We start from the raw sequence: 24,341 nt of genomic DNA, 5'->3' as shown, positions 1-24,341 counted from the left end.
AAAGGGCAGAGTTTGTAAGGTGGTTTTATTGGCTTTGATGTGGCTTGTATGCTGCTTCACTACTGCAGCATAACAGTAATGTAATGCATAAAAATAGCGCTCTGATCTTCCAACGTCCACACTGCAGATTAACTCCCTCCCATTCTAAAGTTTGACATACTGATTCCTTATTACTGTTCAGATTCTATTTTCCTAATAAAAACCGTCTATTTGAAACAGGAAGCAGACCATACTAATGCTGCCTGTTTTCTGTTCAGTCTAAAGGCATAGGAGGTTGTTAGATACAAAAAAAGAACCTCCTTCATTTTTCCTGATATGGCTCCTTGAAACAATTGCATCCATCTATCATTGTAGCTTCCCCAGTGAGTTACAAATCAAAACTTTATAATAGTCACCCGGAGTTCTCCCGAGATCTGTGGTAGTTTGTTTTATTTATTTACCTTTGGGGTTTTTTTCAACATGATATAAAGTTCTCTGTAATATGAGCAGAGACTCTCTCTTGAATTAAGTGAGGAACGAGCTCCTTCTAGCGGTTGGCAATTGCTGCAGAAAATAAATCATCCTGACAAGTAGTATTTTTCCCCCCCCCCCTTTCCAGTTCCGTAGTTTCAAATATGCTATCCTGTTACCCAGTAAAATAATAAAGATTATCTTACTTTTGCATGTTTTATATAGCTTAATGACTTTCAGAATATTTTTAAAATTCAAATATCAGGCATTTTTTTCATCGCTACTGTTTTTAAAAGATCTTATTTAAGTAAGATGCATTAAAATGTCTCAATAATAATTTAATAAATTTTTAGTAATTTCAATCTGTTTCTGAAAAAACAGATAGGGAAGTTGTAGTAAAAGTAAACATTACTTTTTAAAATTGTTTCAGTATAATTTTTCTTCCAGGAAATAAATTCCCACTTGTATTACCTAGTTACCTAAATTCAGCTGCAACCTTAAGCACGATGCATGAAGTAACAGAGGGTATTGCAAAATGTATTATAAAGTGTTAACGTTATGCTTTGTAAGAATTGTGTGCTTGTAAATATTCCTGATTTAAATGACTGGAGAGAAATAATTTATCTTTGCCCAGATCACTGTGCTTCCTGTGATTCTGGTCTTGCATAAGAAATACAAGAAAGTCCATAGTAGGTCAGACCAAAGGTCCATGTATTCAGTGTCCTGTCTTCAGCACTGCTTGGAGTCACACAGGAAGAAATGAAATCACAGTAAATGACCTGACACCAATTATTTTTCTAGAAAATATGTAACTTTCTAATTTGTCTCCACAGGACTCTCCTCTAAAAGCTGTGCAGATGTTATGGGTCAATCTAATCATGGACACCTTTGCCTCACTTGCTTTGGCCACCGAACCTCCAACAGAGGCTCTATTGCTAAGAAAGCCATACGGCAGGAACAAACCTCTGATATCCCGTACCATGATGAAGAACATTCTGGGCCACGCTGTTTATCAGCTTACTCTCATATTTACACTTCTTTTTGTTGGTAAGAAACTTTGTTAGGCTTGTTATTTAGTTCAGAAGTATCTAGGTCTTGGAGCCTGTCATGCCAAAATGCTTTACATGTAACCACTCAATGCACATACATTAAATCTGTTATAGTTAAACATCTAGTGAGCAGTTTAATGGGATCAGAAACAGGAGGGGAAACAAAGGATACAAGAGAAGGGTTTAGTCACCTTTCATAGGTTGTTTATGTTGGGACGGGCCTCAGTGAGCTTTTTAGCCTCCTAACAAAATGTAAGTTTGGGCTTTAGCAAAGGTTTATATTTAAACATAGCATAGAAGGTTACATTTTAATTGGAATATCTAGCCTGCTTCTTCTATACTGAAATTTCATTTTGAGACTTGTCATCTTTAGTGAGCATGTAACAACAAATTAAAAAAAAAACAACCCAACAACACACAACAAAAATCAATCACACAGAATCACAGAATGTCAGGGATTGGAAGGGACCTCGAAAGATCATCCAGTCCAACCCCCCTGCCAGAGCAGGAACCTGAATGAGATCACACAGGAAGATCCATTTTACCAATATCTGGAGAAGTTCTAATTGGGAGCAGAATCTTTGTGATAGTCAATAAATAATGCTCACCTGAAGCAGCACAGATAAGCAAGTAATCAGTATTATGTGATACAAATAACACTCTGTTTTGACATTTAATAGAATGGATATTAAAAGGAGGAAAAAAATTCTAATCTATTAGACTACTGGACTCTTCTTCAGGCCTTGCTAGCAATGGATGGTTTTTATAGGTTGTATTTTGGAGAGGGGAGGGAAGGAGGAGGAATGTTTCTTGCTGCAGGGAATAGCAGGGGCTAATAATAGATTCTGTTGCTCCACAATAATAAGTGAATTTGCTCAAAGGACTGGTAATTTATCAGCTAGGTATTGTGTTCTTGTCACTATGACATCACTGTTAAATTACATGTCTTGTCCTTCAGATTTTTTTTCTTTATATACAGACTTCCATGTAAGCTGTAAATGTAAATTTATGATTCTCAGGAGTTTTTTGAGCTCTGTTGTGAAAGTCTTGCTCCACCATACCAGCAATTGGCAGCTTATTTAGAATGCTCATAGAAGGTGATAGTCTGTTTACAGACTATTTATTTAAACCAAAATAGTTGCCAGGTTTTGAAGAGAGAAGGTCTGTGATATTGTTAGGCTTACAGTATATTTTGAGAATGTCTAGTGAGTCTAAGGCAATTGTAATCATAAAACAGGTGTAGAAGGTCTTGGTAATTCATGTGAAAGGAATCTTGGAATGAGAACTTCTGTGAACTTTATGGGGAGTTTTAATGGCTCTTTGATGAGTTTTATGGTTTAAAGTACTTTCTACTGAGACGTGATGAAAAGAAAACCAAGCTTTTTCACCCTATTCTAATTACTTCTGTGTATCTCTGGAAAACCCATGTATAATTCAAACTAATTTTCTGGTAAGCCTAGGAAATGCAGTCTTTTCCTTTCTAAACTCCACAAGGCTCAGCTTTGCAGTGAGATGATGTTCTAAACTCTGTGTTTTGATAACTAAATTCAAAATTAATCATAATTATTTATATTTTGATCAACTACTACTTCATTTTTTTGTTGTAGGTTGCTGTAGAGACTAGCACATCAAGTTTTTCTATTTTTTCCTATGATGTGGCAATAAATACATTGTGTTTGAACATACAGTAATGCCTTTGAGACATCAGGCACATCAGAAATCCAGAAGTCACTGGATTTTGTCAAACTGTAGTATAAAAAAAAATCTTAAACTCAGTAACTAGGGATAATAAACTTAACATTGATGTATTATAATGCCTTTTGGAATAGATTCAGAAATAGAAACTAGTTATGGGTTTAACCACTGCCATTCCACAACAGCAGTACGTTCTGCTTTGCCAATTAAGTGATACAATGCAATAAAGTACAGACTTAAGAAGAGGTACTTTAAGTGAGGAAAGTATTATTCAAGTATTTGTGTTTGTGTGTGTATTGAAGGAAAGCAAATAGATGTAGTGCGTGTATATATGTATGTCTGTGTTTATAAAAGATAAAATGATGATATCTGTTTGCTTTCATTATTTTTTTGCCTTTATTATTTATATGTAGTACGTGGAATGTTTCCCAGTACTTAGTTATCTCTCTGGAGATGTATAATCTTCTTAAAAATTTCTGCTGTCTCACAGTTCTGTGGCCTCATATTGTGTTACAGATATATTTGTGATATCATAATCTACTTCCCATCAAAAAGACTGTAAGCCAAATTATTTCTTTGGAAACATGCTCATTATTCTCAGTGACTTGAACATGAACTGCTCAAATATCCCAAGGCAAAAAAAAAAAGCTCACTGTTAACTTAGTTGATGGAATTAATAACCTCAGGAGAAAACCTGAGGAAGCCTTTCTTCTTCTTTCTTCAGAAATTCTGAATATAATGCTAGTGGGAGAGCAGAAAAATGCTCAAGTTTTAATTTGCTTTTATTAACAAAACACTGGTTATGAATGTAAATAGTATTGTGATAATCTTTACTCCTATTCATTATTTACACTTTCATGTGAATGCCCCACCCTCACTGTAAGACAGTGCCTCTTTCAGTCACTGTATGTTATCTGTAAACTTTGCCTGTAAGAAAGTGGATGAAAAATTGGATCTGAGCTAGCAGTGTGAACTTGCAGCCCAGAAAGCCAATTGTATCCTGGGCTGCATAAAAAGAAGTGTGTCCAGAATGTCAAGGGAGGTGATTCTCCCCCTCTACTCCACTCTTGTGAGACCCCACCTGGAGTACTGGGTCCAGTTCTGGTGTCCTCAGTACAAGACAGACATGGACCTATTAGAGCAGATCCAGAGGAGGAGGCACAAAACTGATCGGAGAGCTGGAACAGCTCTACTGTGAAGAAAAGCTGAGAGTTGGGGTTGTCCAGCCTGGAGAAGTCTCTGGGGAGACCTTATTGCAGCCTTTCTATATATAAAGAGGGCTTATAAGAAAGACAGAGACCTTTTAGCAAGGCCTGTAGTGACAGGACAAGGGGCAGCAGTTTTAAACTGAAAGAGGGTAGGCTTGAGTGGACGTGAGGAAGAGGTTTTTTTACAATGTGAGTGGTGAGACAGGATTAGGTTGCCCAGGGAAACTATGGATGCTCCATCATTGGAAGTGTTGAAGGTCAGGTTGATGGAGCTTTGAGCAATGTGATCTACTGAAAGATGTCCCTGCTTGTGGCAGTGGGATTTGACTAGATGATCTTTAAAGGTCCCTTCCAACCCAAACCATTCTATGATTGTAGAAGAAAAGAAGTCCCTCAGGTGCAGGTATCTTTTCAAAACTGACTTCATTTTTACAGTTATCATAGGTTGTATCTTTCTTTTTTTATTGGTCAGATCTAAAAGTGATAGATTATCAAAATAAAGAGCAGCGCCTGATGGTGTGCTTTCGAAGCAAACTAGCAGAATGAGCCAAACCAAATCTATTTAAAACCAGAAATGTCTGTGTTTTTTATCATTAATGTCCTTGAATGCTTGTCAAGAGTTATGCCATACTGGATTAGCAAATGGGTAAAAACTGCTGAAGGGTGGTTGCTTCTAATTATTGCAGATAATCGCAGATATACTGTCCATGGTCTCAAGTGCTCAGTACATTACAAAGCATTGACTTCTTAGAACAATTAGTACTTGGTTAGAGGAAAAGTACTGCTGAACACTGTTTGCATAGATAAACTGAGTTATTAGATAAAAGTCACCATTTGAGAAGCTTCTTGCTCGCAAGTTCAGATGGTGTTATAAATTCTGCCTGTATTATAATAAATGCAGAAAGCAAGCTGGTAAAGCAGAGCACAGGAGGCAACTAGCTAAAGCAAACAAGGGATATAGAAATTTGTTTGATTAATTTATTCTAGTGGAAACCTATATTTTTTTCTTATACCTAGGTGAGAAAATGTTTAAGATCGACAGCGGGAGGAATGCACCACTTCACTCTCCTCCTTCAGAGCATTACACCATTATCTTCAACACCTTTGTCATGATGCAGCTTTTCAATGAAATCAACGCACGGAAAATCCATGGTGAAAGAAATGTCTTTGATGGCATCTTCAGAAATCCTATTTTTTGCACTATTGTACTGGGTACATTTGCTATTCAGGTAATGATTTGGGCAAGAATTAGTAACTATTAAGCAGAAATTTACCTTAAGGTTTTTTTCTATGGTTTTGTTGTTGTTGTTGTTGGGGTTTTTGTTAAATCTAAATGCTGTAGGAGACACAATAGTAAACCACCTGGTTTTATGTATTTTCTAAATTAATACAAGTGTCAATAATGGAAAATGTTATGTAACCATACTACAACAGCAGAAATTTTGATCATATAACTATGTCAGATCTTAAATTAATCTGAAGATGTACAATAATAACAGCTATAATGATTTGTTGATATTGTAACTGGTTTTTTTTAGAATAAATTATTAAATAGTACACCAAACAATAGCAACAAAGCGTTTTACATTAATTCACTACTCCATGAATAGACAAATTGGCCTTCAAACAGCTAATGCTGATCTGTTCTTCTGAGGTTAAATGCCACTACCAAATGCTACTCAGTGTTGGTGGTAATACTGCTTGTTGGTAGTAATTCTACATGTCCCTCTTGTGAGTTTGCTGTCCCAGTCACATGTGACCATAAATACAGAAATACACACTTTGCTGGATGGGTTCCAAAAATGTACCTCTGGTAGCTTGGCTTAGTGCCACCTAAGAGTGTCAAATGATGTATTTGGAATTTCAGATAGTATTTTGATTTTGGATGCTCTTTGGATTCAGTCCATTAAACCAAAGGTTGTTAATAATACATTTGAGTAGTCTACTGATAAAATATATTGGAATCAAAAAGGCAGAGCTGTAGAAAGACGAAGTAAAATATGACTGAAAGTTTTTTGGGGTTTTTTTTGTGGGGTTTGAGGGGGTTTTTGGGGCAAGTGTTTTGTTTAGGTTTTCCCTTGGAAAATATTTACCCCCTTTCTTCTCTGCTTTTCTTTGTAGATAGTAATTGTCCAGTTTGGAGGAAAACCATTTAGCTGTTCTCCCCTGCAGCTTGACCAGTGGATGTGGTGTGTATTTATTGGATTAGGAGAACTTGTATGGGGTCAGGTAAGCATTCAGGAAGATGCAGATTTCTTTCTTTTGTTTTTATAAACCAATCAAAGATCTGATACTGTTCATAATCTTACTGTACTGTACTACGCTGTTGTTACCTTCATCTCTCACAATGTCATATTTAGCACACATTGAAATACATGGTGCTCTCTAAGTACTTCAACAATGGATATAGTAGTGAGAGTAATTTATCCTCTTGTTCCTTTTGGTTTCTGTTAGGTTTTGTATGTTCCTTTCCCTAAGCAGGGCGTGCTGTCACCAAGGTTGTCTTGAGTTAGGCTTTTTCATGAAAGGTGACTGATTCATAATCTAGTCCTCTAGTCACACAAAAAGTATACTAAGAGTAAATGCACTGTAACCTCCCTGCAGTAGAGTATCCAATGTAGCATATATATGTTCAGCCATGGTATGTTTTTGAAAGTGAAAAGAAGTTCCAGTTCTGTGCCAACCCACCCATTCTGTTGCTGAAACTGCCATTCTATCAATCCAGGGTATCTTTGTTACTGGCTAAGTAACTGGACTAAGTCCAGTGCATTTAACATAGACTCGCAGTGATCCTGCATCCATCTCTTTCTGTGTGCAAAGGATGGAAGAGGGAATGAGAGAAAAAGGATTTTTTTTTTCCTATAATAGTTGCAGAAAAGTGCAGTTTAATTCATGTGTCGTTTTAAAATTCTGCTACAACCTGTGTCATCATTAGTTAATATAAAATTATATATAGATGTAAAAACAAGTGTTAATGAGATAATTAAATAAGTTATGTGATTATCTGTCTGGAAGTAATAATACAGATACAATCAGTATTGTTAAAATACTACATTACTCTTTTTGTACAAATGCATATTGCAAAGTTAATAATAATAATAACTTTTTCATCTTTGAATGTCTTATTAATGTACTTAAGTTGATGCCACCTGACACAGTAAAAATATGTGAAAAGTGTGAAGCTACATTTTGCCTTTCAGATGTAAAGATTCATATAGACCAACTAGTTTACCACTATGAAGAAACAAGCAAGAAATTGCCAGTTGCAATTGAATACTGAAATGGTTCTTACGGAATTGTAATGAATGATGCTAGCTTTCAAAACTGAGTAGTTTTTCTCTTACAGAAAAAAATAACTTTTTGGACAGTTGGGCCTCAGATTTTCAAAGATTTTCTGTGGCAAGTCCTCTCTTCATGGAGCTCTCCAGTGAGAGGCTTTTTTTTCTTTAGAAAAGGTGCTTCTCTTCCTTCTCAGCCTTTTCTCTCCTGCTATGACTAACTCTAAATTAGTTATCCCTTCGTTTTATCATCTCGTGAACCTGCTATTCTTGTGAACCACTAAAACCAATCAAGATTTTCAAGTTTAGATGTTAAAGTTGGCACCTTAAAAGTGATTTAAGTGTAATTTTTACGAAGCCAATCTCAGATACTCTGAGGGACAGTATTCCAAAAGGTGGGCCTCAACACTTCTGAAAACCAAGTCTTTCTGAAATATTTCACGTTACATTCCTAGAATTATTGATCACTTTTGAAAACTGCAATAATTTTCCTGGGAATAATATTTAGTTCCTTAATCTACATCCAGTCTATTGAGTCTGCCATTACCTGAACTGGGCAGGCGTCTGCAGCTATGGAAACAAACGAACAAACAAAAAGACTATAATATAAACATCCTAAGAAAAAAATTAGAGCAGAATCTATCAGCCTGAGTGAGAGAGGTTGTGAAGGAGAGGTATGTTCTATCACACAGAATCGCTACCAAATACAGTTGCTTCTATGTGTACTGTCTTGCAAGGACTTAATCACCACGAGTTTCATCAGATACCAGAGAATCTCAAGTAGCTTCTTTCTGTAGAGTGCTGGCATTATAGTGTTTTGAAAGCTGGGAAGCTGAAGGAGTTCAGTAAGTATTTAAATGACTAGCACTTACCTTTTCTTTTTTTCTCCTGGTCTGTCTTTGCTCGTGTCACACCAATTCATTAATTTTCCAAGTTTACATCTTGTTTTTCAAACTCCACGATGCATTTTTAAAAGGTTCTGTAGCAGTGTAGAAACTGGGTTTTTTGCCATTTCTTTATCTGTCTTCATGAAGCTCAAGGAGACCCTTAGCAAACTCAAGAGTTTATTTTCGTCCTGAAAACAGTTGATGCATTTTCATGTGTCTTCACTATATCCATTCCAGTTCACCAACTTTCCTGCAACTGTCTGATTGTAGCTCCATCTCTCACACATTTGAGCTTCAGGGATGTGATTGCTCGCTGCTGAAACAAAGAGAAAACAAAAAAGAAAACTGCAGCACTTTTTTGCTAAAGAGGTCTAAGAGTTAGCTTTGTAGGAGATTTTTTTTTTTTTTTAAGCATTCATTATGTTCTAGGTAACATCTTCGTTAAATAGCCATCTACTCATATTTTTATTCAAACTGACAATAGAAATCAGAACAAAGAGAAAATGACTGCCCCAGAGGGTAACACCGAAATCTATTAAGAATAATTGTGTTATAACATTTGTTAACTACAGTATTTCCAAGTTTGAAAGATGATTAGCCATCTCCTGTATTAATTACTTCCAAGGACCACTTTGGTGGACAAACAGAATAAGAAGAGGGGCTGAGTTAATCAGAATTTACTCCTAATGAGGACACAGAGTAAGAGATAGCCCTATAATAGTCCAACAGGGAGACAGTCAAACACACACCTTTCAGAAACATCATTTTTGATAAATGCTAAGAAAAGCATTTCAACTTGCTGAAACAAAGGGAAGCTGAATACATAAACCAATGTAATGTGAGGTTTATAAGCATGAGATGCAACTTATTTTTAGCTCACATTAACATATGTTAGATTATTATCAGTCATTAGAAATACCCAATCTCTTAACTGCAGAAGTATCGATCTTCCTGAGTTTTCTTTAAATAATTACATTCAAATATTTACAACTTCTTTTAGTCTTTTGAGAGAGGAAAACATTTTTCCCAGCCTTAAACTTGCTCCATAGCTGTGTGTTGCCAACGTGGTTTCATGATGCAAGTAATGCTAATTGTTTACACAGTAAACTAAGTATTTTTGGACTAAAATGGAGTTGTGTAAGTGTAAAGTACTGTTATGAATTTGCTTATCTCAGCTTTCCTGAAAGAGTATAGATCTCATTAAAATACCAGTGTCCTTTTGTAATTAGCAGATTGTTCTACTGTTGTTATTGAATGAGCTTGTTTTCAGTGCTTTTTGTAATTTTAGGTCATTGCAACCATCCCAACAAGTAGACTAAAGTTTTTAAAGGAGGCAGGGAGGCTTACTGAGAAGGAGGAGGTTCCTGAAGAAGAACTCAATGAGGATGTTGAAGAAATTGATCATGCAGAGAGAGAACTTCGACGTGGACAGATTCTCTGGTTCAGAGGACTCAACAGAATCCAAACCCAGGTATGCTAAAAGTAAATGCCCCCATGGTCTAGAAAAAGAATGCTTAATTTTTGATCAAGGCAACATATTTTTATAAGAAAAGCCACAGAGTGTTTGTTTGTGTGAACGATGGTTCTTGTTAATTGCTTTACTGTTTTCAAAGGAGGAATACATGAAAAAGTAAAATAGGTGGACTGAACAAAGGTGTGTGTGTATAGCAGGAGAGATAAAGTAAAAAGATTATAAAATTATTCTATGCAAAAACAGGCATACCTTTTGGAGACTACTGTGAATGGACATTCTTTTTCTACTTCAGTGATGACAGCTCAGAAAACAGTGCTCCTTAGAAAATGCTAGCTGTGACGATGGCTAGAAAAATGTTATGAAGGCTTTCTAAAACATAATGTTTTATTTTGTCCAAAATATATTGTTGCTATCACTTCTGCAGAAAAAGAGTAATTTAAATTGTTGAGTTTAAAGTACCATTTGATTAAAAAAAAAATCTTTTCTGTTCTGGCACTACCATAAATATCTCATGATTAAAAGGAATTGATTTTCTTTCCTACTAGGTAATGGAAAAATGTGGTTCTGGATTTATTTTTAGTATTAAGGGCCTAAGCATCCATTCAATATTGGAATGTATGTGTTGGCTACTATGGACGATTTCTTATGTATTTTTATTTTAAAATTTAAAAAAAACCCCAACTTTTGCTATATATAAAAAACATGTCATTTTTTATTTTAAATATTTTCACTGAATCATGGTGCTAAATATCATACAGATTAGGATATCTAGTAAATTTTTTCCTGTAGTGCTAAAAAAAATTGTGTTAACTATTTTGGCTGTTTGATTGCAGTGAAGTAGCATGTTCTACAGCACTCTAGTGCTCTCTGCTTGATCTTTCTCAGATCAAGTCTTTGTGCCAGCTTGCAAAAGAGTGCAGCTCTGAAAGACAAGAGACTCAAAGATTTGCCGTATCTGATATGAATGTTTTACATGATGCTTACAAGAAAAAGAGGCTAATAATTAAGAAAAATATTTTAGTCTTTAAAGAATTTTTTAAAGAACATTTTTTTTCTCAAAAGATTTTGATTTTTGTCTTCATTCAAGATAAACAGTACTTTCTCCCTTTCCCATCTACAAATTGATTATTGTTTTTTCAGGAGAAAGAGATGCAGCCATGCATTTTAGAAAAAATGGGGGAAGGCAGATAACTGAAACTAGGACTATTAGGTCTCTTTAGTGCATCTGCAGAGCAAAAAGGAAAGAGGGTGGCAAACTGCTGTTAGAGACATTAGGGATTTGGGTAAATTCCCAAGGTTCTGTGGTAGGTAATTAAATACGGATCTTCAGCTTTGGGGTTGTGTGTCTTGACTCTCTTGAGTCAGGAGCACTGATCATCAGAGAAAATTCAAATTGGCCAAGTATAAAGGTGACAAACAGGTGCCCAGGTAATGGTAACCTTTATGACCTCTAAATGTGCATTCTTTTCTTCCTGATGGCTATAGGAGGAGTGTTGTCTGTTGGCATTTCTGTCAGGATGTCTTTCTGGTTGTGGTGAGTGTAAACAAGTGCAAAAAGCAAATTACATCCTTTCAGTTCTTTTTCTAGTCTGAGAGGCAGCTTTTAGTTCTTCTGTGTATCTTTGACCACTTAATTCACAGATAAATTATTATTCTTTTATACTATTTAAAACAAAATGAACATTAATTATATTTCTTTGCTAACATCCATCTTCTTAGTTTCCTTTCTGCTCTTAGCTGTAGAAATATCTTCAGTAGGATGTATTGTTTCTCTCCTGCCAAGAGGCCGCTGTGATTTTTTTTCTCATTGTGTTTATTCAGTGACTCTGATTTTTACTTCCATTTCACATCTGTGGAATGATAATGAAAAAAGGAAATGGGCCAACAGATTCAAAAAGAGTTCCAAGGTGTCCACTGGAGAGTGATGACATGGCAGGTCAAATTAGATCCATTGTTGGATGGACCTTGAAGTGAGTGCGTTTTGATGCGCTGTGTGTTGTGGCCCATCCAAATGAATTCATACACTTGTACTACATTTCTCAGGAAGCCAGCTAAAGAAGAGTTGATGGAAGAAGATGAGGATGTCTGTAGCATCCTTGGGGAGCTGGAGGATTTGCAAGAATCCTCTGATGTCTAAGGCACTTCTGGAGATGCGCAAGAAGAAGGTAGAGCATCCCCTCGCTTTATATATATAAGAGGATGACAGTAAGATTAGGAATAAACTCTAGACTCTCTCACAACTAGATTGATCGCTCAAATCCTAACAAGACTAGTTTTCAGCATCATAACACTTGTGCTGTATTTTAGATTATTTTTGCTTATTTTCTATTCAGTCATTATGGGACAGATAGCCACAGCACTCAACAAAAGCCTTCACTCCTAAAACAGTTATAGAGAATCTATGATTATTTTTTTGTTTTCAGATAACTGACAGATCTCCCTTGTATTACTCCAAGAAAAACTCATCCAAATGACAAAAACTTTGCAGTACTAAAGACACTTTTTTCTTTTTCGTGCCCTCTCTGAAAACAAAGGGTTTGATCAAACCTGGACACCAGAGAAAAGATTTCCACTTCATACTGAACTGTCAGACACATTTCTATGAAGACATGCATGAATTTACTTAAAGAAAGGTGCATGAAAAATGCCCACAACTAAGTCAAAGAGACTGGCTATCTACTTCTGATTTTCTTTTTTTGTCTACTTTTGTTCATTTAGATACTTTGTTGTCTTATAAATATGCTGTAGGGCTTCTCTGGATGGATGTATGTTTTCCTCCTCTGAATGGAAGAGTGTTTCCTTACTGGCTAGCTCTCTCAGAAGACCAGGGACATAGGAAGTTTCACAAATGACTCATCCTATTTATGCAAGTTTCAGAAAGATAAAAGGTGGTCTCAAATTGCATGAAAGATAGGACTTTTCAGCCTCTGCTAGTTTTCAGCATTTTTTTCCAAGTCCTTGTTGCAGTTCTCACAAATTCTTCATTCTGAAGGAAGAGCAAGACTGATCACACTATCTTGGCAGATCTAGTGGCCTTTGGAAAGTTGAGCAAGTTCACCTTCAGGCAAAAGCTGCATAAGCTGAGTAACAACCAAAAATCATTGCATCTTTTTAATTATATACTGAAAATTTTCTGTAGTTACCTGACATTTCAGTATGGAAAAATGGTGAAGCATGGAGATTTGAAAACCTTTGAAACCACATGTCAGATTTTTACAACAGCGGGCCTGATTCTTTCCTCCTCTGCTTAATTCATTCTGCAGTTCAGTTTGCTTTATCTGCTTAAGGTAGGAGATAACTGTCTAGAAATGTTTTGAGTATAAGAGCAAAAACTGAAAAATATACAGGTGCCATGTTAACTGCTACTGAAAAAAGATTATTCGTCTTTCGATACTAAACAATACATAGAGGTGCTGTGCTGCATTTTCTTTCCCTTCCTTTCTGCATTAAAACCTTTCTCTTGAACCACTGCAAACCCTACAGCAATGACAAATCACTCCAGGCAAGTGGTTTTGAAGTTAGATAAAAGGCTAGTGCCTCATTTTATGGCCTTCCATATAGCTTTTAATATAGAAAGCACTGCAGTTAGCCCAGTGTAAGTGGAATGGAAACTGTTTTATTTCATGGAAAAAAGTTTGTTGGTTTTTTTTTAAATATCCTGGTTGGAGATGAGGTGAATGATACCTGGGTCCTGTTAACATTTATGACAACAGAAATTCTTGCTGAAAATCTCTTCTGTATTAAACATCTGAAAAATATTTGTTCTGCCAGGACTATCCTGCTAGTATATGACAAGTTGTTTTTTTTAACTGGCAATCACTGGCATTTTTATTAGCTGTGCATACCTCAAAAATATATAACTTCTAGAGTATAGAACATACAGAAAAATGAGAGGTGAAAAATTCCAACCTTACAAATAATAAGCTTCAAATATAGGACAGTATTTTTTTCTCTGCCTGAAGGCCTGTATCAAAACATGATGGCATCCTGTATTTTGTTGGAAATTTTTCAAACTTTTCATGATGTATGACTTATCATTTACTTTCTCCTTTTGAGCAACTTGAATTGTTCTGAACTGTACTCTTTTATAATTAAAAACTTACATCTTAATTTAAAATGCAGTATTTATTTCTTTATTTCTATGAACTCCTTCTTTGTTGATTTTGAAAGACAAACTTTTGGGCCAAGTTCTTCTCCTTTTCTTTCTTGGCTTCAGGCAGAGCACAGCCTTGTATGTTCAGCTTTTAAGGTTCTGAAAAGGTTGTCATCCTCCCTGTTATATCCATGAAGATCTGTAGTTACTTTCTTCAGGAGAATGAGTAAATTCCACGCCTGTAATTCTTGTTCTCTGGAGAAACTATTAAATGCAAATCTTCTCTTATATTTTCACTCTTATACTAAGGCCTTTCTTATCAGTTTATTAGGAAGACATTTGTACATCTAGAAATGTCCTTTGGCTTAGGATTTATCATCTGTGTTTTCCATAGTGATACACACTTCATGCTCACAGAGAGTCTTTAAAATCTTTTTTGAATGGTCTCTTTTGAAGAGTGCTCTGTCACCTGTGTTAGATCATGAAAACCCAAGATCTGTATTTAATTCTACTTTTGTAGAGTGAACATTTCAGGTGAGTATTTAATATGCCTTCATATGTAACCAGTGGTTTGAGCCGTATGTTTTTTTCTAGATCCCAAAGTGAACCTTAGCTAATGATTCACTTGTACCCCTGTTCCATATGCTAACTCGCATCATACTGTATTTTTTTACTGTGATACTTGTATTGGACCTGTAATTGAAAATAAGTCTGCTGCAGAAAACACTGAGAGCAAAGCTGTAGGATGTGGTGATGACTGCTTCATATTGTACATCTGTTAGTGTGCACATTTAAATGGATGTTGGAAACAGGACTCTCATTGGTAAATAGTGGGTCAGTGAACAAACCAGCTGTTTCATGTCTGTGTAGTAACAGTTCAGTGTGACAATTTGACAGCAGTAACCTTTGATCCCTTTTCCAGCTGGCTGCAATATGATTATTCCCATAAAAACAAGCAGGAAAATGAAAAATGATGTCCAAAGATAAGATTATGGGAGGGGATACATCCATACTAGTAAAGATGAAGCCATATGGATTTGTTTATTCCTAAAACTGACCACAGCAGAAAATGTTAGCCCATTTATTATAATGCTTTCAACTTGGAAAATTTAGGAGGGCTTGCACCAAGATTTGTGCTGCTTTAACTGAGACATGTACCACTTTACCTTCTTCCAACTACTTTCCAGGCTGTATGTCTTCAAAATCTGGGTTGCAAGATATAAATCTGGGAGCAGTGGGTTACTTCAAATAAGTAGCTGGTTGAATTCTGATTGATACTAATACTCATACTTGTGTTTTGTCATGCTGTGGCTGTATTAATGTAGCAACAAGGACGTTTTGGTGTATAGGGATCTGTAGTGTATATTTACTCCTTGATATTATCTACTGCCAGTCCCTGGCTTTGTATTTGTACATAGAGCCTGCTTTTTTGGGGTTATACTGGTAACAAAGAATACCTTGAAATACTCAGCTCTTTTTTTAACTCATCTTCTGTGGTGATAAATAAAGCACTCGGGAAGGTATTTAGGATTAATATAATTAACAATGCATACAACAGATGAAAATATGAAAATAACAAGTAGAAAATTGTAATGTTCTCTGCTGCAGTGGTCAATCCAGTTCCACATCATTTTTTGTGTGATTTTTAAGTGCTCTGTATAAAGATAAAATATTAATCTTTTTAAATCTGTGGTTATAAAAGATCAACATTCGTTATCACTATGCTTAATTTATACACACTTTCATTATAGACAAAGTCACATAAAATATTGGAACACTTTCTGTCTTATCAAGCTAGTATACTGACAACCCTGGTTTTGTAGATAAAACTGAGTTGTATTTTGAATATTTTAAAGTGGTTTTTTTTGTTTGATTTGGTGTCATCGCCATCCTCCCCCACATTCCAATTAAGTGGCTGAATTTTCCTCCCTCTGGAAGAACGTCTAGAGAGCAATAACAAAGTAATTTTATTCTCAGTAGGGAAAAAGTGGAGATTAGCTATATCAAGTATTCCAGTTTTATTTACTTTATTTACATATAAATAAAATGGTTTAAATTTTAAAGATTTTTATTTCAAATCTTCAAGTTGTTTAAACTGATGCAGCTTCACTGCCTCCTATGGAGTTGTTTGATTTTATTCAGGCAGATAATTTGGATCATTTCATGTCTAAAGACATTAAAGGGAACACATGAAAGTAAAGTCAATTGAAGTAAAACTGTGTGCACGGTTGATTTATTGTTTTTCATTATGATTCCTGTCAGTTATGCAACTGTATCCGTACTTTAAGCAACTTGTCTCATTCTTTCCTCCATTACAGATCGAAGTAGTCAATACTTTCAAGAGTGGCACTTCCTTTCAGGGGGCTCTAAGGAGACAGTCCTCCGTCACAAGCCAGACCCAGGATGTAACCAATATTTCTAGCCCTAGTCACGTATCGTTATCCAATGCTCTTTCCTCTCCTACCAGCACATCTGCTGCTGCGGCTGGGCGTGAGTGTGTATTCTTAATGCATCAGACCTACAGAGATGCCAACTTACGTAGCAGTCATTTCAGACTAAGCTACTTTGCCCTTCCCCGTTTTGTCCTGTCACGTTTATTAGTTCACACATACCCAGAACCACGTAACGTGATTACTTTGTGTACAGTAGATAGTCTCCCTGATTCACTGCAAGTTTTGTTAACTTACTGTTAGGGCAGGAATTTCTAGTCATTTTTTATTCAGTGCAGGGAGATTGTGATTTTATTTGAGGATTCTGTGTCATGTTTTCTTAATCTCATTGGACAGATTTTCTCCTGTTTCTAAAATAAGTACTTTAAAGGATTCTACAAATATATTGAGTATCAGAGCTTGTCCGATAACAGATCATTCTATCTGGAAGATTGTGTGCAATATAGATCGCTCATGTCCAAGAACAATGTACTCTAATTAGCACAGGTACGGGAAGGATCAAGGAAACAGAGTTTATGATGCAAGGCTGAGGGATTAAGGCTTACAGAAATGGTGAGAGAATACATTTGGTATCTCTGAATTCACTGGGAGGTAAGCATTAAGGAAGGAGGGAGCTAGGCAAGTTAAAGGACAGTGTTGAAACAAGAAAATAAATGTGGTAACAATTTTTTTTGTTAGAAAAAAAAACAGGTTTCTAAACACTGAAATCCTGACACAGCTTTCTTTTAGATGCTAAGAAAGCATCTAGTGAAGAGGCAGTGAAGTGAATAAAAACTTTGAAGTGGCTAATAAGAAAGGGCTTCCAGTTCCTCAGGCAGACTCTTACAGATCTAACTTTGTCTTTATCTTTTTATTTATTCAGGACTGTAAGTAGCTATTTTTTTTTACAGTATCGCCAGCATTAAAAGAATGTTGACATTTACAGAACTCCGTTTACAAGCTTGTCACTTACTTTACCAAAATAATGCAGTATGTTCCTTACACAATTTTTAGTAAAAAGTTGGCCAAACAGACAAGAAGCCAACAGAGAGAGGGAAGGCAGACGAGAGAAGGAAATAAACTTCCAGAACTCCTGCAGAAAGAAAGGAAGCTTGGCCTTTCCATTCAGTTTGAGCACAAACCCCCTCAGTATTTGAACATCAAGCATTTAGACAGGGATTAGAAGTTTTGTTGGAATTAAAAGTCCAAGAAGAAATTTTGCTTTTGCTAGGAACCCAAAGAACCGTTAAGATTCCAACTTTGGCTTCTTGGAGAAAATTTTTCTCTTTTCCTGTCTTTTCTTGGGAATTTTGGCCTTCTAACTTTTACTCCAGTAGCACCAATGGTTTCAGGGCAGCAGCAGGACCAAGAGAAAGTCCCTGAGCTGCGTGCCAGTGCTGTGCCACAGGCACTGTAACCTGCTTCTGAGAACTCGGAGCCCAAGATCCCTCATTTCCACGCTGAGCAGGACGCGACAGGCACAAACCAGCCTTTCATCCAGGGAACGATTTCCCATAATAGCATTTCTACATTTCGGGAGAAAACAGAGTGCAACTCACTCTGCTGCTGTGCTAAATGTTTCAGTAACATCCTGTAGCCAGCAGGCTGAAAGGATAGATCTAATCAAATTAAAATAGACAATTTATCTTCTCTCCACTGCAGCAAAGCAACGGAGAAATGAAGTGTCTTGCATCTTGACAAAAGGCCTTACCGGGTTGTGGGCTGAAGTTAATTAATAGGGGAAAGCATAATCTGCTACAATCTTTGATGTCTCTTTTTATTTGGAAAAATAAAACAGGTCTACAGAGCTCATCAGTTATAGCCACATTTATTCAGTAAAATAAAAAACCCCATCAGATTGATTTGTTAAGCTACCCAGAGATATGTATCTCCGTTGCCGAGGACAATTAGAAATTGGGCCTTTTAAAGTGGATATTCTGGACAGTTAGTATTTTATTACTGCAATATAATGTCTGTTCAGTATCAAACCAGTGTGTGCTCCAAATTATAACCCTTAGGAAAATTTTTGATTTATTAATGATGGTGAAAAGGCAAAGAAAAAAAAAAGAGTTTTATTTTTAAATTGGGTATTTACAGTTGGTTGTTCATCTTCTAGAACCTGGAAAACCTTTCCTAATCAAAATTTCACAGAAATGGGGTATGTTTTTGTGAATTGGCATTTTCTGAGAAAATTTCAGTTGCAAAATGTACACCTAGGTCTACTTTTCAGCTCCTTGCTTAAAATGTATGTGGTGGGACAGGACTGACTTCTTTCCTCTTAGCTGCTCAGAGTGAATTAAACCCTAAATCATGACCTTCTTCCTGTGGGGTGGAAGGGAATAATGGGACTATTGTTCCTCTGGTTTTGAAGCCTTTCCCTCTCTTCAGGAATCTTAACAATACCGTGTATGTAGATATATTATGGGGAGTATCAAGGGAAGACGTTAGGGGTATAGCAAAGACAAAAGGGCCTCAAACTGGAAAGGACCCAGTACGAGATGTTGTCAGGAAGATTTATTTTCAGGGAAATGGTGTTCAGCATGTTGCAACAATCAGGATATTTCAGGTGTAATTTTGGATGTGCAGAATGCAGAGGTTCTGATATCAATCCTTAATAAAAAAAAATAAAAGAATCACATCATGCTCTATCAATAAGAATATTAAGTCTAATGTAATAGAGCATGTATGCAGTTCTTTACTAATTGTGTAGCTTTTTAATATATAGTATATTGTGAAAACTCAACAATCTGTGAGATTTCTTCTGCAGATTTATAACAACGTTTTGGAATTTAAAAAAAAATCTATTATTTTTGGGCAGATTAATATTTGATTCAAAGGTTAGTGCTTGCTTAAAAAATAAATTTGCCTGTCAAATGCAGCCACATCTACAGTAGTTTGTAAAGCAGATTAGCAAGTTATTACCTGAAATTTTCAGCTGTGCATAAATATGGCACATTCAAATCTTTTATAGGGTTGTGGAATACCTTAATGACAAGCAATTTACACAGAGGAACATTTACTACAGTACTAAAGTTTCCCCTAGTTAGGCTGATAATTTTTAACTGTCATGGTAGTTTTTGCCAATAACAAATTACATATTTCTGGATGTCAGCATTCATTGAAGACAACAAGGTCCATATTATGAGTCTCTCCTCTCTTTTGAAAAATGTTGCAGCTTTAAATAAACACAGTGAAAATTTCTGCAAATTAACTGGCATGTTATATACTCTGATAAAAGTAGAAAATTTATTTAAGTGCAAACTACATATCCACACATATGCAGTATGCACACATTTAAGCTACAGAAAATGAAAACTTGGGAAGAATAAGACTCCGTGTGCAATATGGTCTCTGCCAGGTTCTCAGGTTCTGTCGTGTCATGCGCTTGAACACACAGACACACGTATAAGCACACAATCTTCTCTCATTCAGCTCATACACTACAGTTAGAAGTGGTTTTAGATACCAGGCTATCCCATACTAGCTTTGGTGGATATGTATTTTATATGCATTTCTTTCTACATTTTACTTTGGGAAAACAAAATGAGATCCAGTGGGGCAATGGAACATCTTTTTTAATTTTGAAGCTCAGAATTAGTAACATGAAAAGTTACTTTGTGCTTAAAATGAAGTATATGCTTAAAGCCTTTGCTACTACATTGCTTAATTAGGTAGAGGATGAGTAGATCTAACTGTACACAAAGTAAACAAGTTATTTGTTATCCTAATCTGTTTATATTATCAATAGGTAACCCCTTCAAAAAAACATGGTTTCCAATTTGCCAAGAAAGGTGCACGTTTAATATTTGTTTGTACTTGCTCTTTCTCCTTCGTATTCTCAGATATAGTTAATACTGTTCCTGAGTGGAAGCAGCCAGGAACTACAGGTCCTTTAAAAACCCCAAAACCAACAACCCTCCTTACTTTCATAAAAGGTTGCAATTAAAAACTATTGTTAAGTGTAGGAACCATTGAGGGAACAACAAACAAAACCAAACCCCACCAAAAGGCATCCTCCCAGATCATGAATCTGCTGTAGTTTCTATATTTACAAGTTCCTTTTTCTTTGTTCTGTTGAAGTCTGTCATTTTTGTCTGAGATTTTTAGCAGTGAATATCTCATGGAATCACAACTTTTTGTTATGATAACTCTAGCAACAGTGGCCTCAAATAAGCCACTTCTAAGGATGACACAGGAAAAAATACACAGTGATGACTCAATTAAAATCGTACCAAACAATCACAAAATATTCTCAGAAGTATTTGTCCCTACAAGTTTTTTGGGGATTTTTTGGTTGGTTGGTTGGTTTTTAGAAAGTGTTTTCAAGCAAAAGAAGAGCATAGCACCATTAAGGCTGTATTTTTGCTCTGGTTCACTTTTTTGAGGGGGGGCTACAATCTTCAAAAGTAGGTCTACTTTGCATGGAAAGACAACTTTTTTCATTCTCCCTTTAATTAGAAAATAGTTGAAATTTATCAGACTAGCCAAGAAACTGTCCTTTAGAGGTAGAAGCTTTTTTAGAATGCAGCATTTGCCCTGGAGTGGCACAAGGGCTTAAGCATCTGCAAATTGTGTCAGACTAATGTAAGACATTCAGCAAATTTAATTCTAGTGTGTATTACAGTCCATTCACTAATAAATAATTTTGAAGAGAGAGCTTAGGTTATCTATTTGTAATCTGTTGTCTATGAAAAGCAGATTCTTTTGTATGAAGAAAAATTATTTACTGTTCCAGCAGCTTTTGTTTTTCTGTATTGCTTACATATTTAGTTTCCTATAAATGTAATCATCACTCAGCTGGGCAGACTTTACAACTAAAACTCGTTCCTCATGAAGAAAAATGGGAACAAATTTCTTAAAAAAAAAAAAAAAGTATTTTAATAAAAGTTAAGGCAAAGATTACCATCCAATTTTGATCTATATTCAGATTACAGACCAAGTGAAATGGGCAGACCAGCCTTAGTGAAAATGTCAGTTGCTTTCTGTGACAACACAGTATAATTACCACTTGAGGAAATGGAACAACCAGAACTTAAACAAAGTCCACATCTAAAATTATGTTTAGAAAAGTTGCACCATTTGGGAACATCATTAAACTAGAGACAGAGATTCCATACTAAAGCTTAGATGTTCCTACTGGTTATAACCAAGATTTCACAATCCTGCTGGGATATTCAAGATCAAAATCAGCTTCTGTATGTCTTCCCTGTAAGGAAGCTAACTAGGTTTAAAATCTAAATATAAAGCCAAGTCCTCAACTGGAGATATGGCATGGCAAGAAGGTTTAGACTCCTAATGCAGAAATACATTCTTTCAAAGGGCTGTATAATATATTTAAACTTTGCCAAATCTGATACAAAAATGTCAGACTCCATAATTTTGCAACAATCCTATAATAAAAGAGATATGCTATGGAAAGTGGAAGCCCCGCATATGGTTCTGATCCCATGCTCCAAAGTTCAGTGGAATAATGTGACTCTTGTGAAATGAGAATCAGGCCTGAGGATTTCACACAATATGTAGGTATTCTATTTTCCTCTTGCTGCATGTGGTTTGACTTTTCAGCAGCACTTAGTGGATTTACTGCATATTTAGAGTAGCATGGATAATATTATGCATGTGTTTCACTCATTAAAGCAGAAAACTAGAAATTATAGTTTTTCTAAGATGCATTGGGTTTTGTATTTTATCTTTGAATTTGCTCAACTTCTGTATCATACAGTCCAGAACATACTAGCCACAACGTTGAGAGGTGACTCCAATACATGCAATATCTCCTCCTGTAGACTCTGATTTTACTCACCTAAAACGGGGAGGATTCAAAAATAAACAAAAACAAATATACTGCAGATATGCCTCCTATTTCAAAGCTTTACGTATGCAGTAGTACTTGACCAAACTCATTTACCTTTGTATAGCTGTAATCTTGATGTAGAGTAGTATCAGTTACAAATGAGTTGGCATCTCTTTGCAAAACTGACCTCTTGTTTACAATTTTATACTAATCCCCTTACTGATCTTTCAGTATTGAATTTATTTGCTTTTGCAGTGCCCTACTCTCTACTGTCTGAATATTAAATGTGTTTGTTTTCCCAGAGGGCTAGAGAACACTGGACAAAAGGGTTAAGCAGGAGAGAGTGAAATAAAAAGAGGTTGTGAGTCTTTAACCTTGAGCCTGAAATGAATGTGAACCAAACTCAAGATACTTGGCTTATATGAAGCCAGGTAAACATTCGAGTATAAGCCCACACACTACCAACCATAATACAGCTGTTGATGCTTACCAGGCCTTGTGTATTTTGCCTAGATTGTTGTACTTGGGAGTGAGATTCTGAACTTCATCTTTTTCTTCTGATGGGAAAAATTTGTAGTATCTAAAATTCTATTTCTTTTATTTTTCTTGCCTGATGCAGTATAATAAATCTAACTTTCAAGGTGGGATGAAACTGAAGAGTTTTTTCTATTACAGCTACGGAGAAGAAAGAAGTGGAAACTTATAGCAGTGTCAAAAATGTCCTGAAGTGTTGTCCCCACAAGTCTTTTGTTCAAAAGCAGTTCATTTTCTTCTGTTGTCTCCATTACTGTGAGAAAAGGGAGCTGTATCACACTGTTTGTCTTCCCTTGGCATTGTCAGTATCATAAAGAAATACCATTACATGAATTCTACATAGTTCATATTACACCAGCACTTCCTAGGTTCTATCCATCATGGGTATGTCCCTGCTTTTACATGCTGTACAACCATAACATTATATCAAGTTCAGCCGCTTTATTTTATCTTCGAAAAAAATAACATGGGCTTTGTTTCAGCAGAGCCTCTAAACATTTTACACCACATATTACTTCAAATCTTGAACTTAAGCATGTATTAAAAGAATTTGTTGCTGTTGGGCCTTGTAACTCTGGGTAAATTAAGGTTTTTTTTCAGTTCTTTGCTTAAATATGGTAGTGTTACTATATAGAAATTAAAATGCCACCTTTGTATCCAACAAACCACTTCCTTTGTTTCCACTAACATAAAGAAAGAAGCAAGTTTTGTTCCTATAAGCAGTAATTTGATACATTGGTGGACAGACTATTGACTGAATTTTATTGTAATGCAGAAATTCTGTCAATGAATGAGGTATGACACTAAAAAAATACATGTTGTCTTCTAGATGCCAAGCTAAATATGAAAAATTTAAAGTTGGGGAGGGAGTTTCTCCTTCAGTGAAAAATTAATTGAAAACATACATATCTCTCTCAAACTGTAGAGAAATTTTAAGAATATAAGGTAGTTTTCTACAGCTGCTTAGTGAAGAAAACTTACTGGAAAGCTAACTTCATGTATTCTCAGCTTTAGGGATTTGCCCAAGTTTGGCCTTTACATTACCATTGCATTTAGAAGATTAATTACGTCAGGTATGAGCAGATCTGCAGTAGTTCTAAGCTAATACTTCCAATAAAAATCACTGTGAACAAGTAGAAGCTCTTGTAGTAACATCTAAATGTTCCTGCAAGACTGGAACAGTCCATGCCAGAATTTTGCCACAGATCTTCACGCAAAGTGATGCCACTGCTGGCTGATTGTAAGTCCTGCAGTTTTATCTTCAGGCTGTTGTGTAAACACATCTAAGCAAGATGTTAGTGTAGTAGTTCAAGCAGTCACTGCAGAGTACCAAATTCAGGTCATGGCAAGCAGGTTTTCTTAACTGGCTTTCAAATGCAACCTAAATCTATAGTTTTCCCTCAGCTAGCTAGACTGAATAAAAGCTTGGTACTAAATGCAAATTAGATGC

General features: G+C 35.8%; 1 protein-coding gene across 1 annotated transcript in view; it reads left to right on the top strand.

Annotated features, from left to right (window-relative positions):
- Window positions 1-24,341, top strand: part of LOC104521962 (plasma membrane calcium-transporting ATPase 2-like) — a gene marked incomplete at both ends in the record, with an annotated part of 43,492 nt that overhangs the window by 16,073 nt on the left and 3,078 nt on the right. The window contains 4 exon segments of the mRNA XM_010164113.1: window positions 1,284-1,497; window positions 5,420-5,631; window positions 6,524-6,631; window positions 9,856-10,038. Of these exon segments, the coding sequence (XP_010162415.1) occupies window positions 1,284-1,497; window positions 5,420-5,631; window positions 6,524-6,631; window positions 9,856-10,038 (717 nt within the window).

The sequence above is a fragment of the Antrostomus carolinensis genome, unplaced genomic scaffold, assembly GCF_000700745.2.
Source record: "Antrostomus carolinensis isolate BGI_N321 unplaced genomic scaffold, ASM70074v2 scaffold22693, whole genome shotgun sequence".
Lineage (NCBI taxonomy): Eukaryota > Metazoa > Chordata > Aves > Caprimulgiformes > Caprimulgidae > Antrostomus > Antrostomus carolinensis.
Note: the sequence above shows the minus strand (reverse complement) of the source record. Positions and strands in the feature narration are given on the sequence as shown.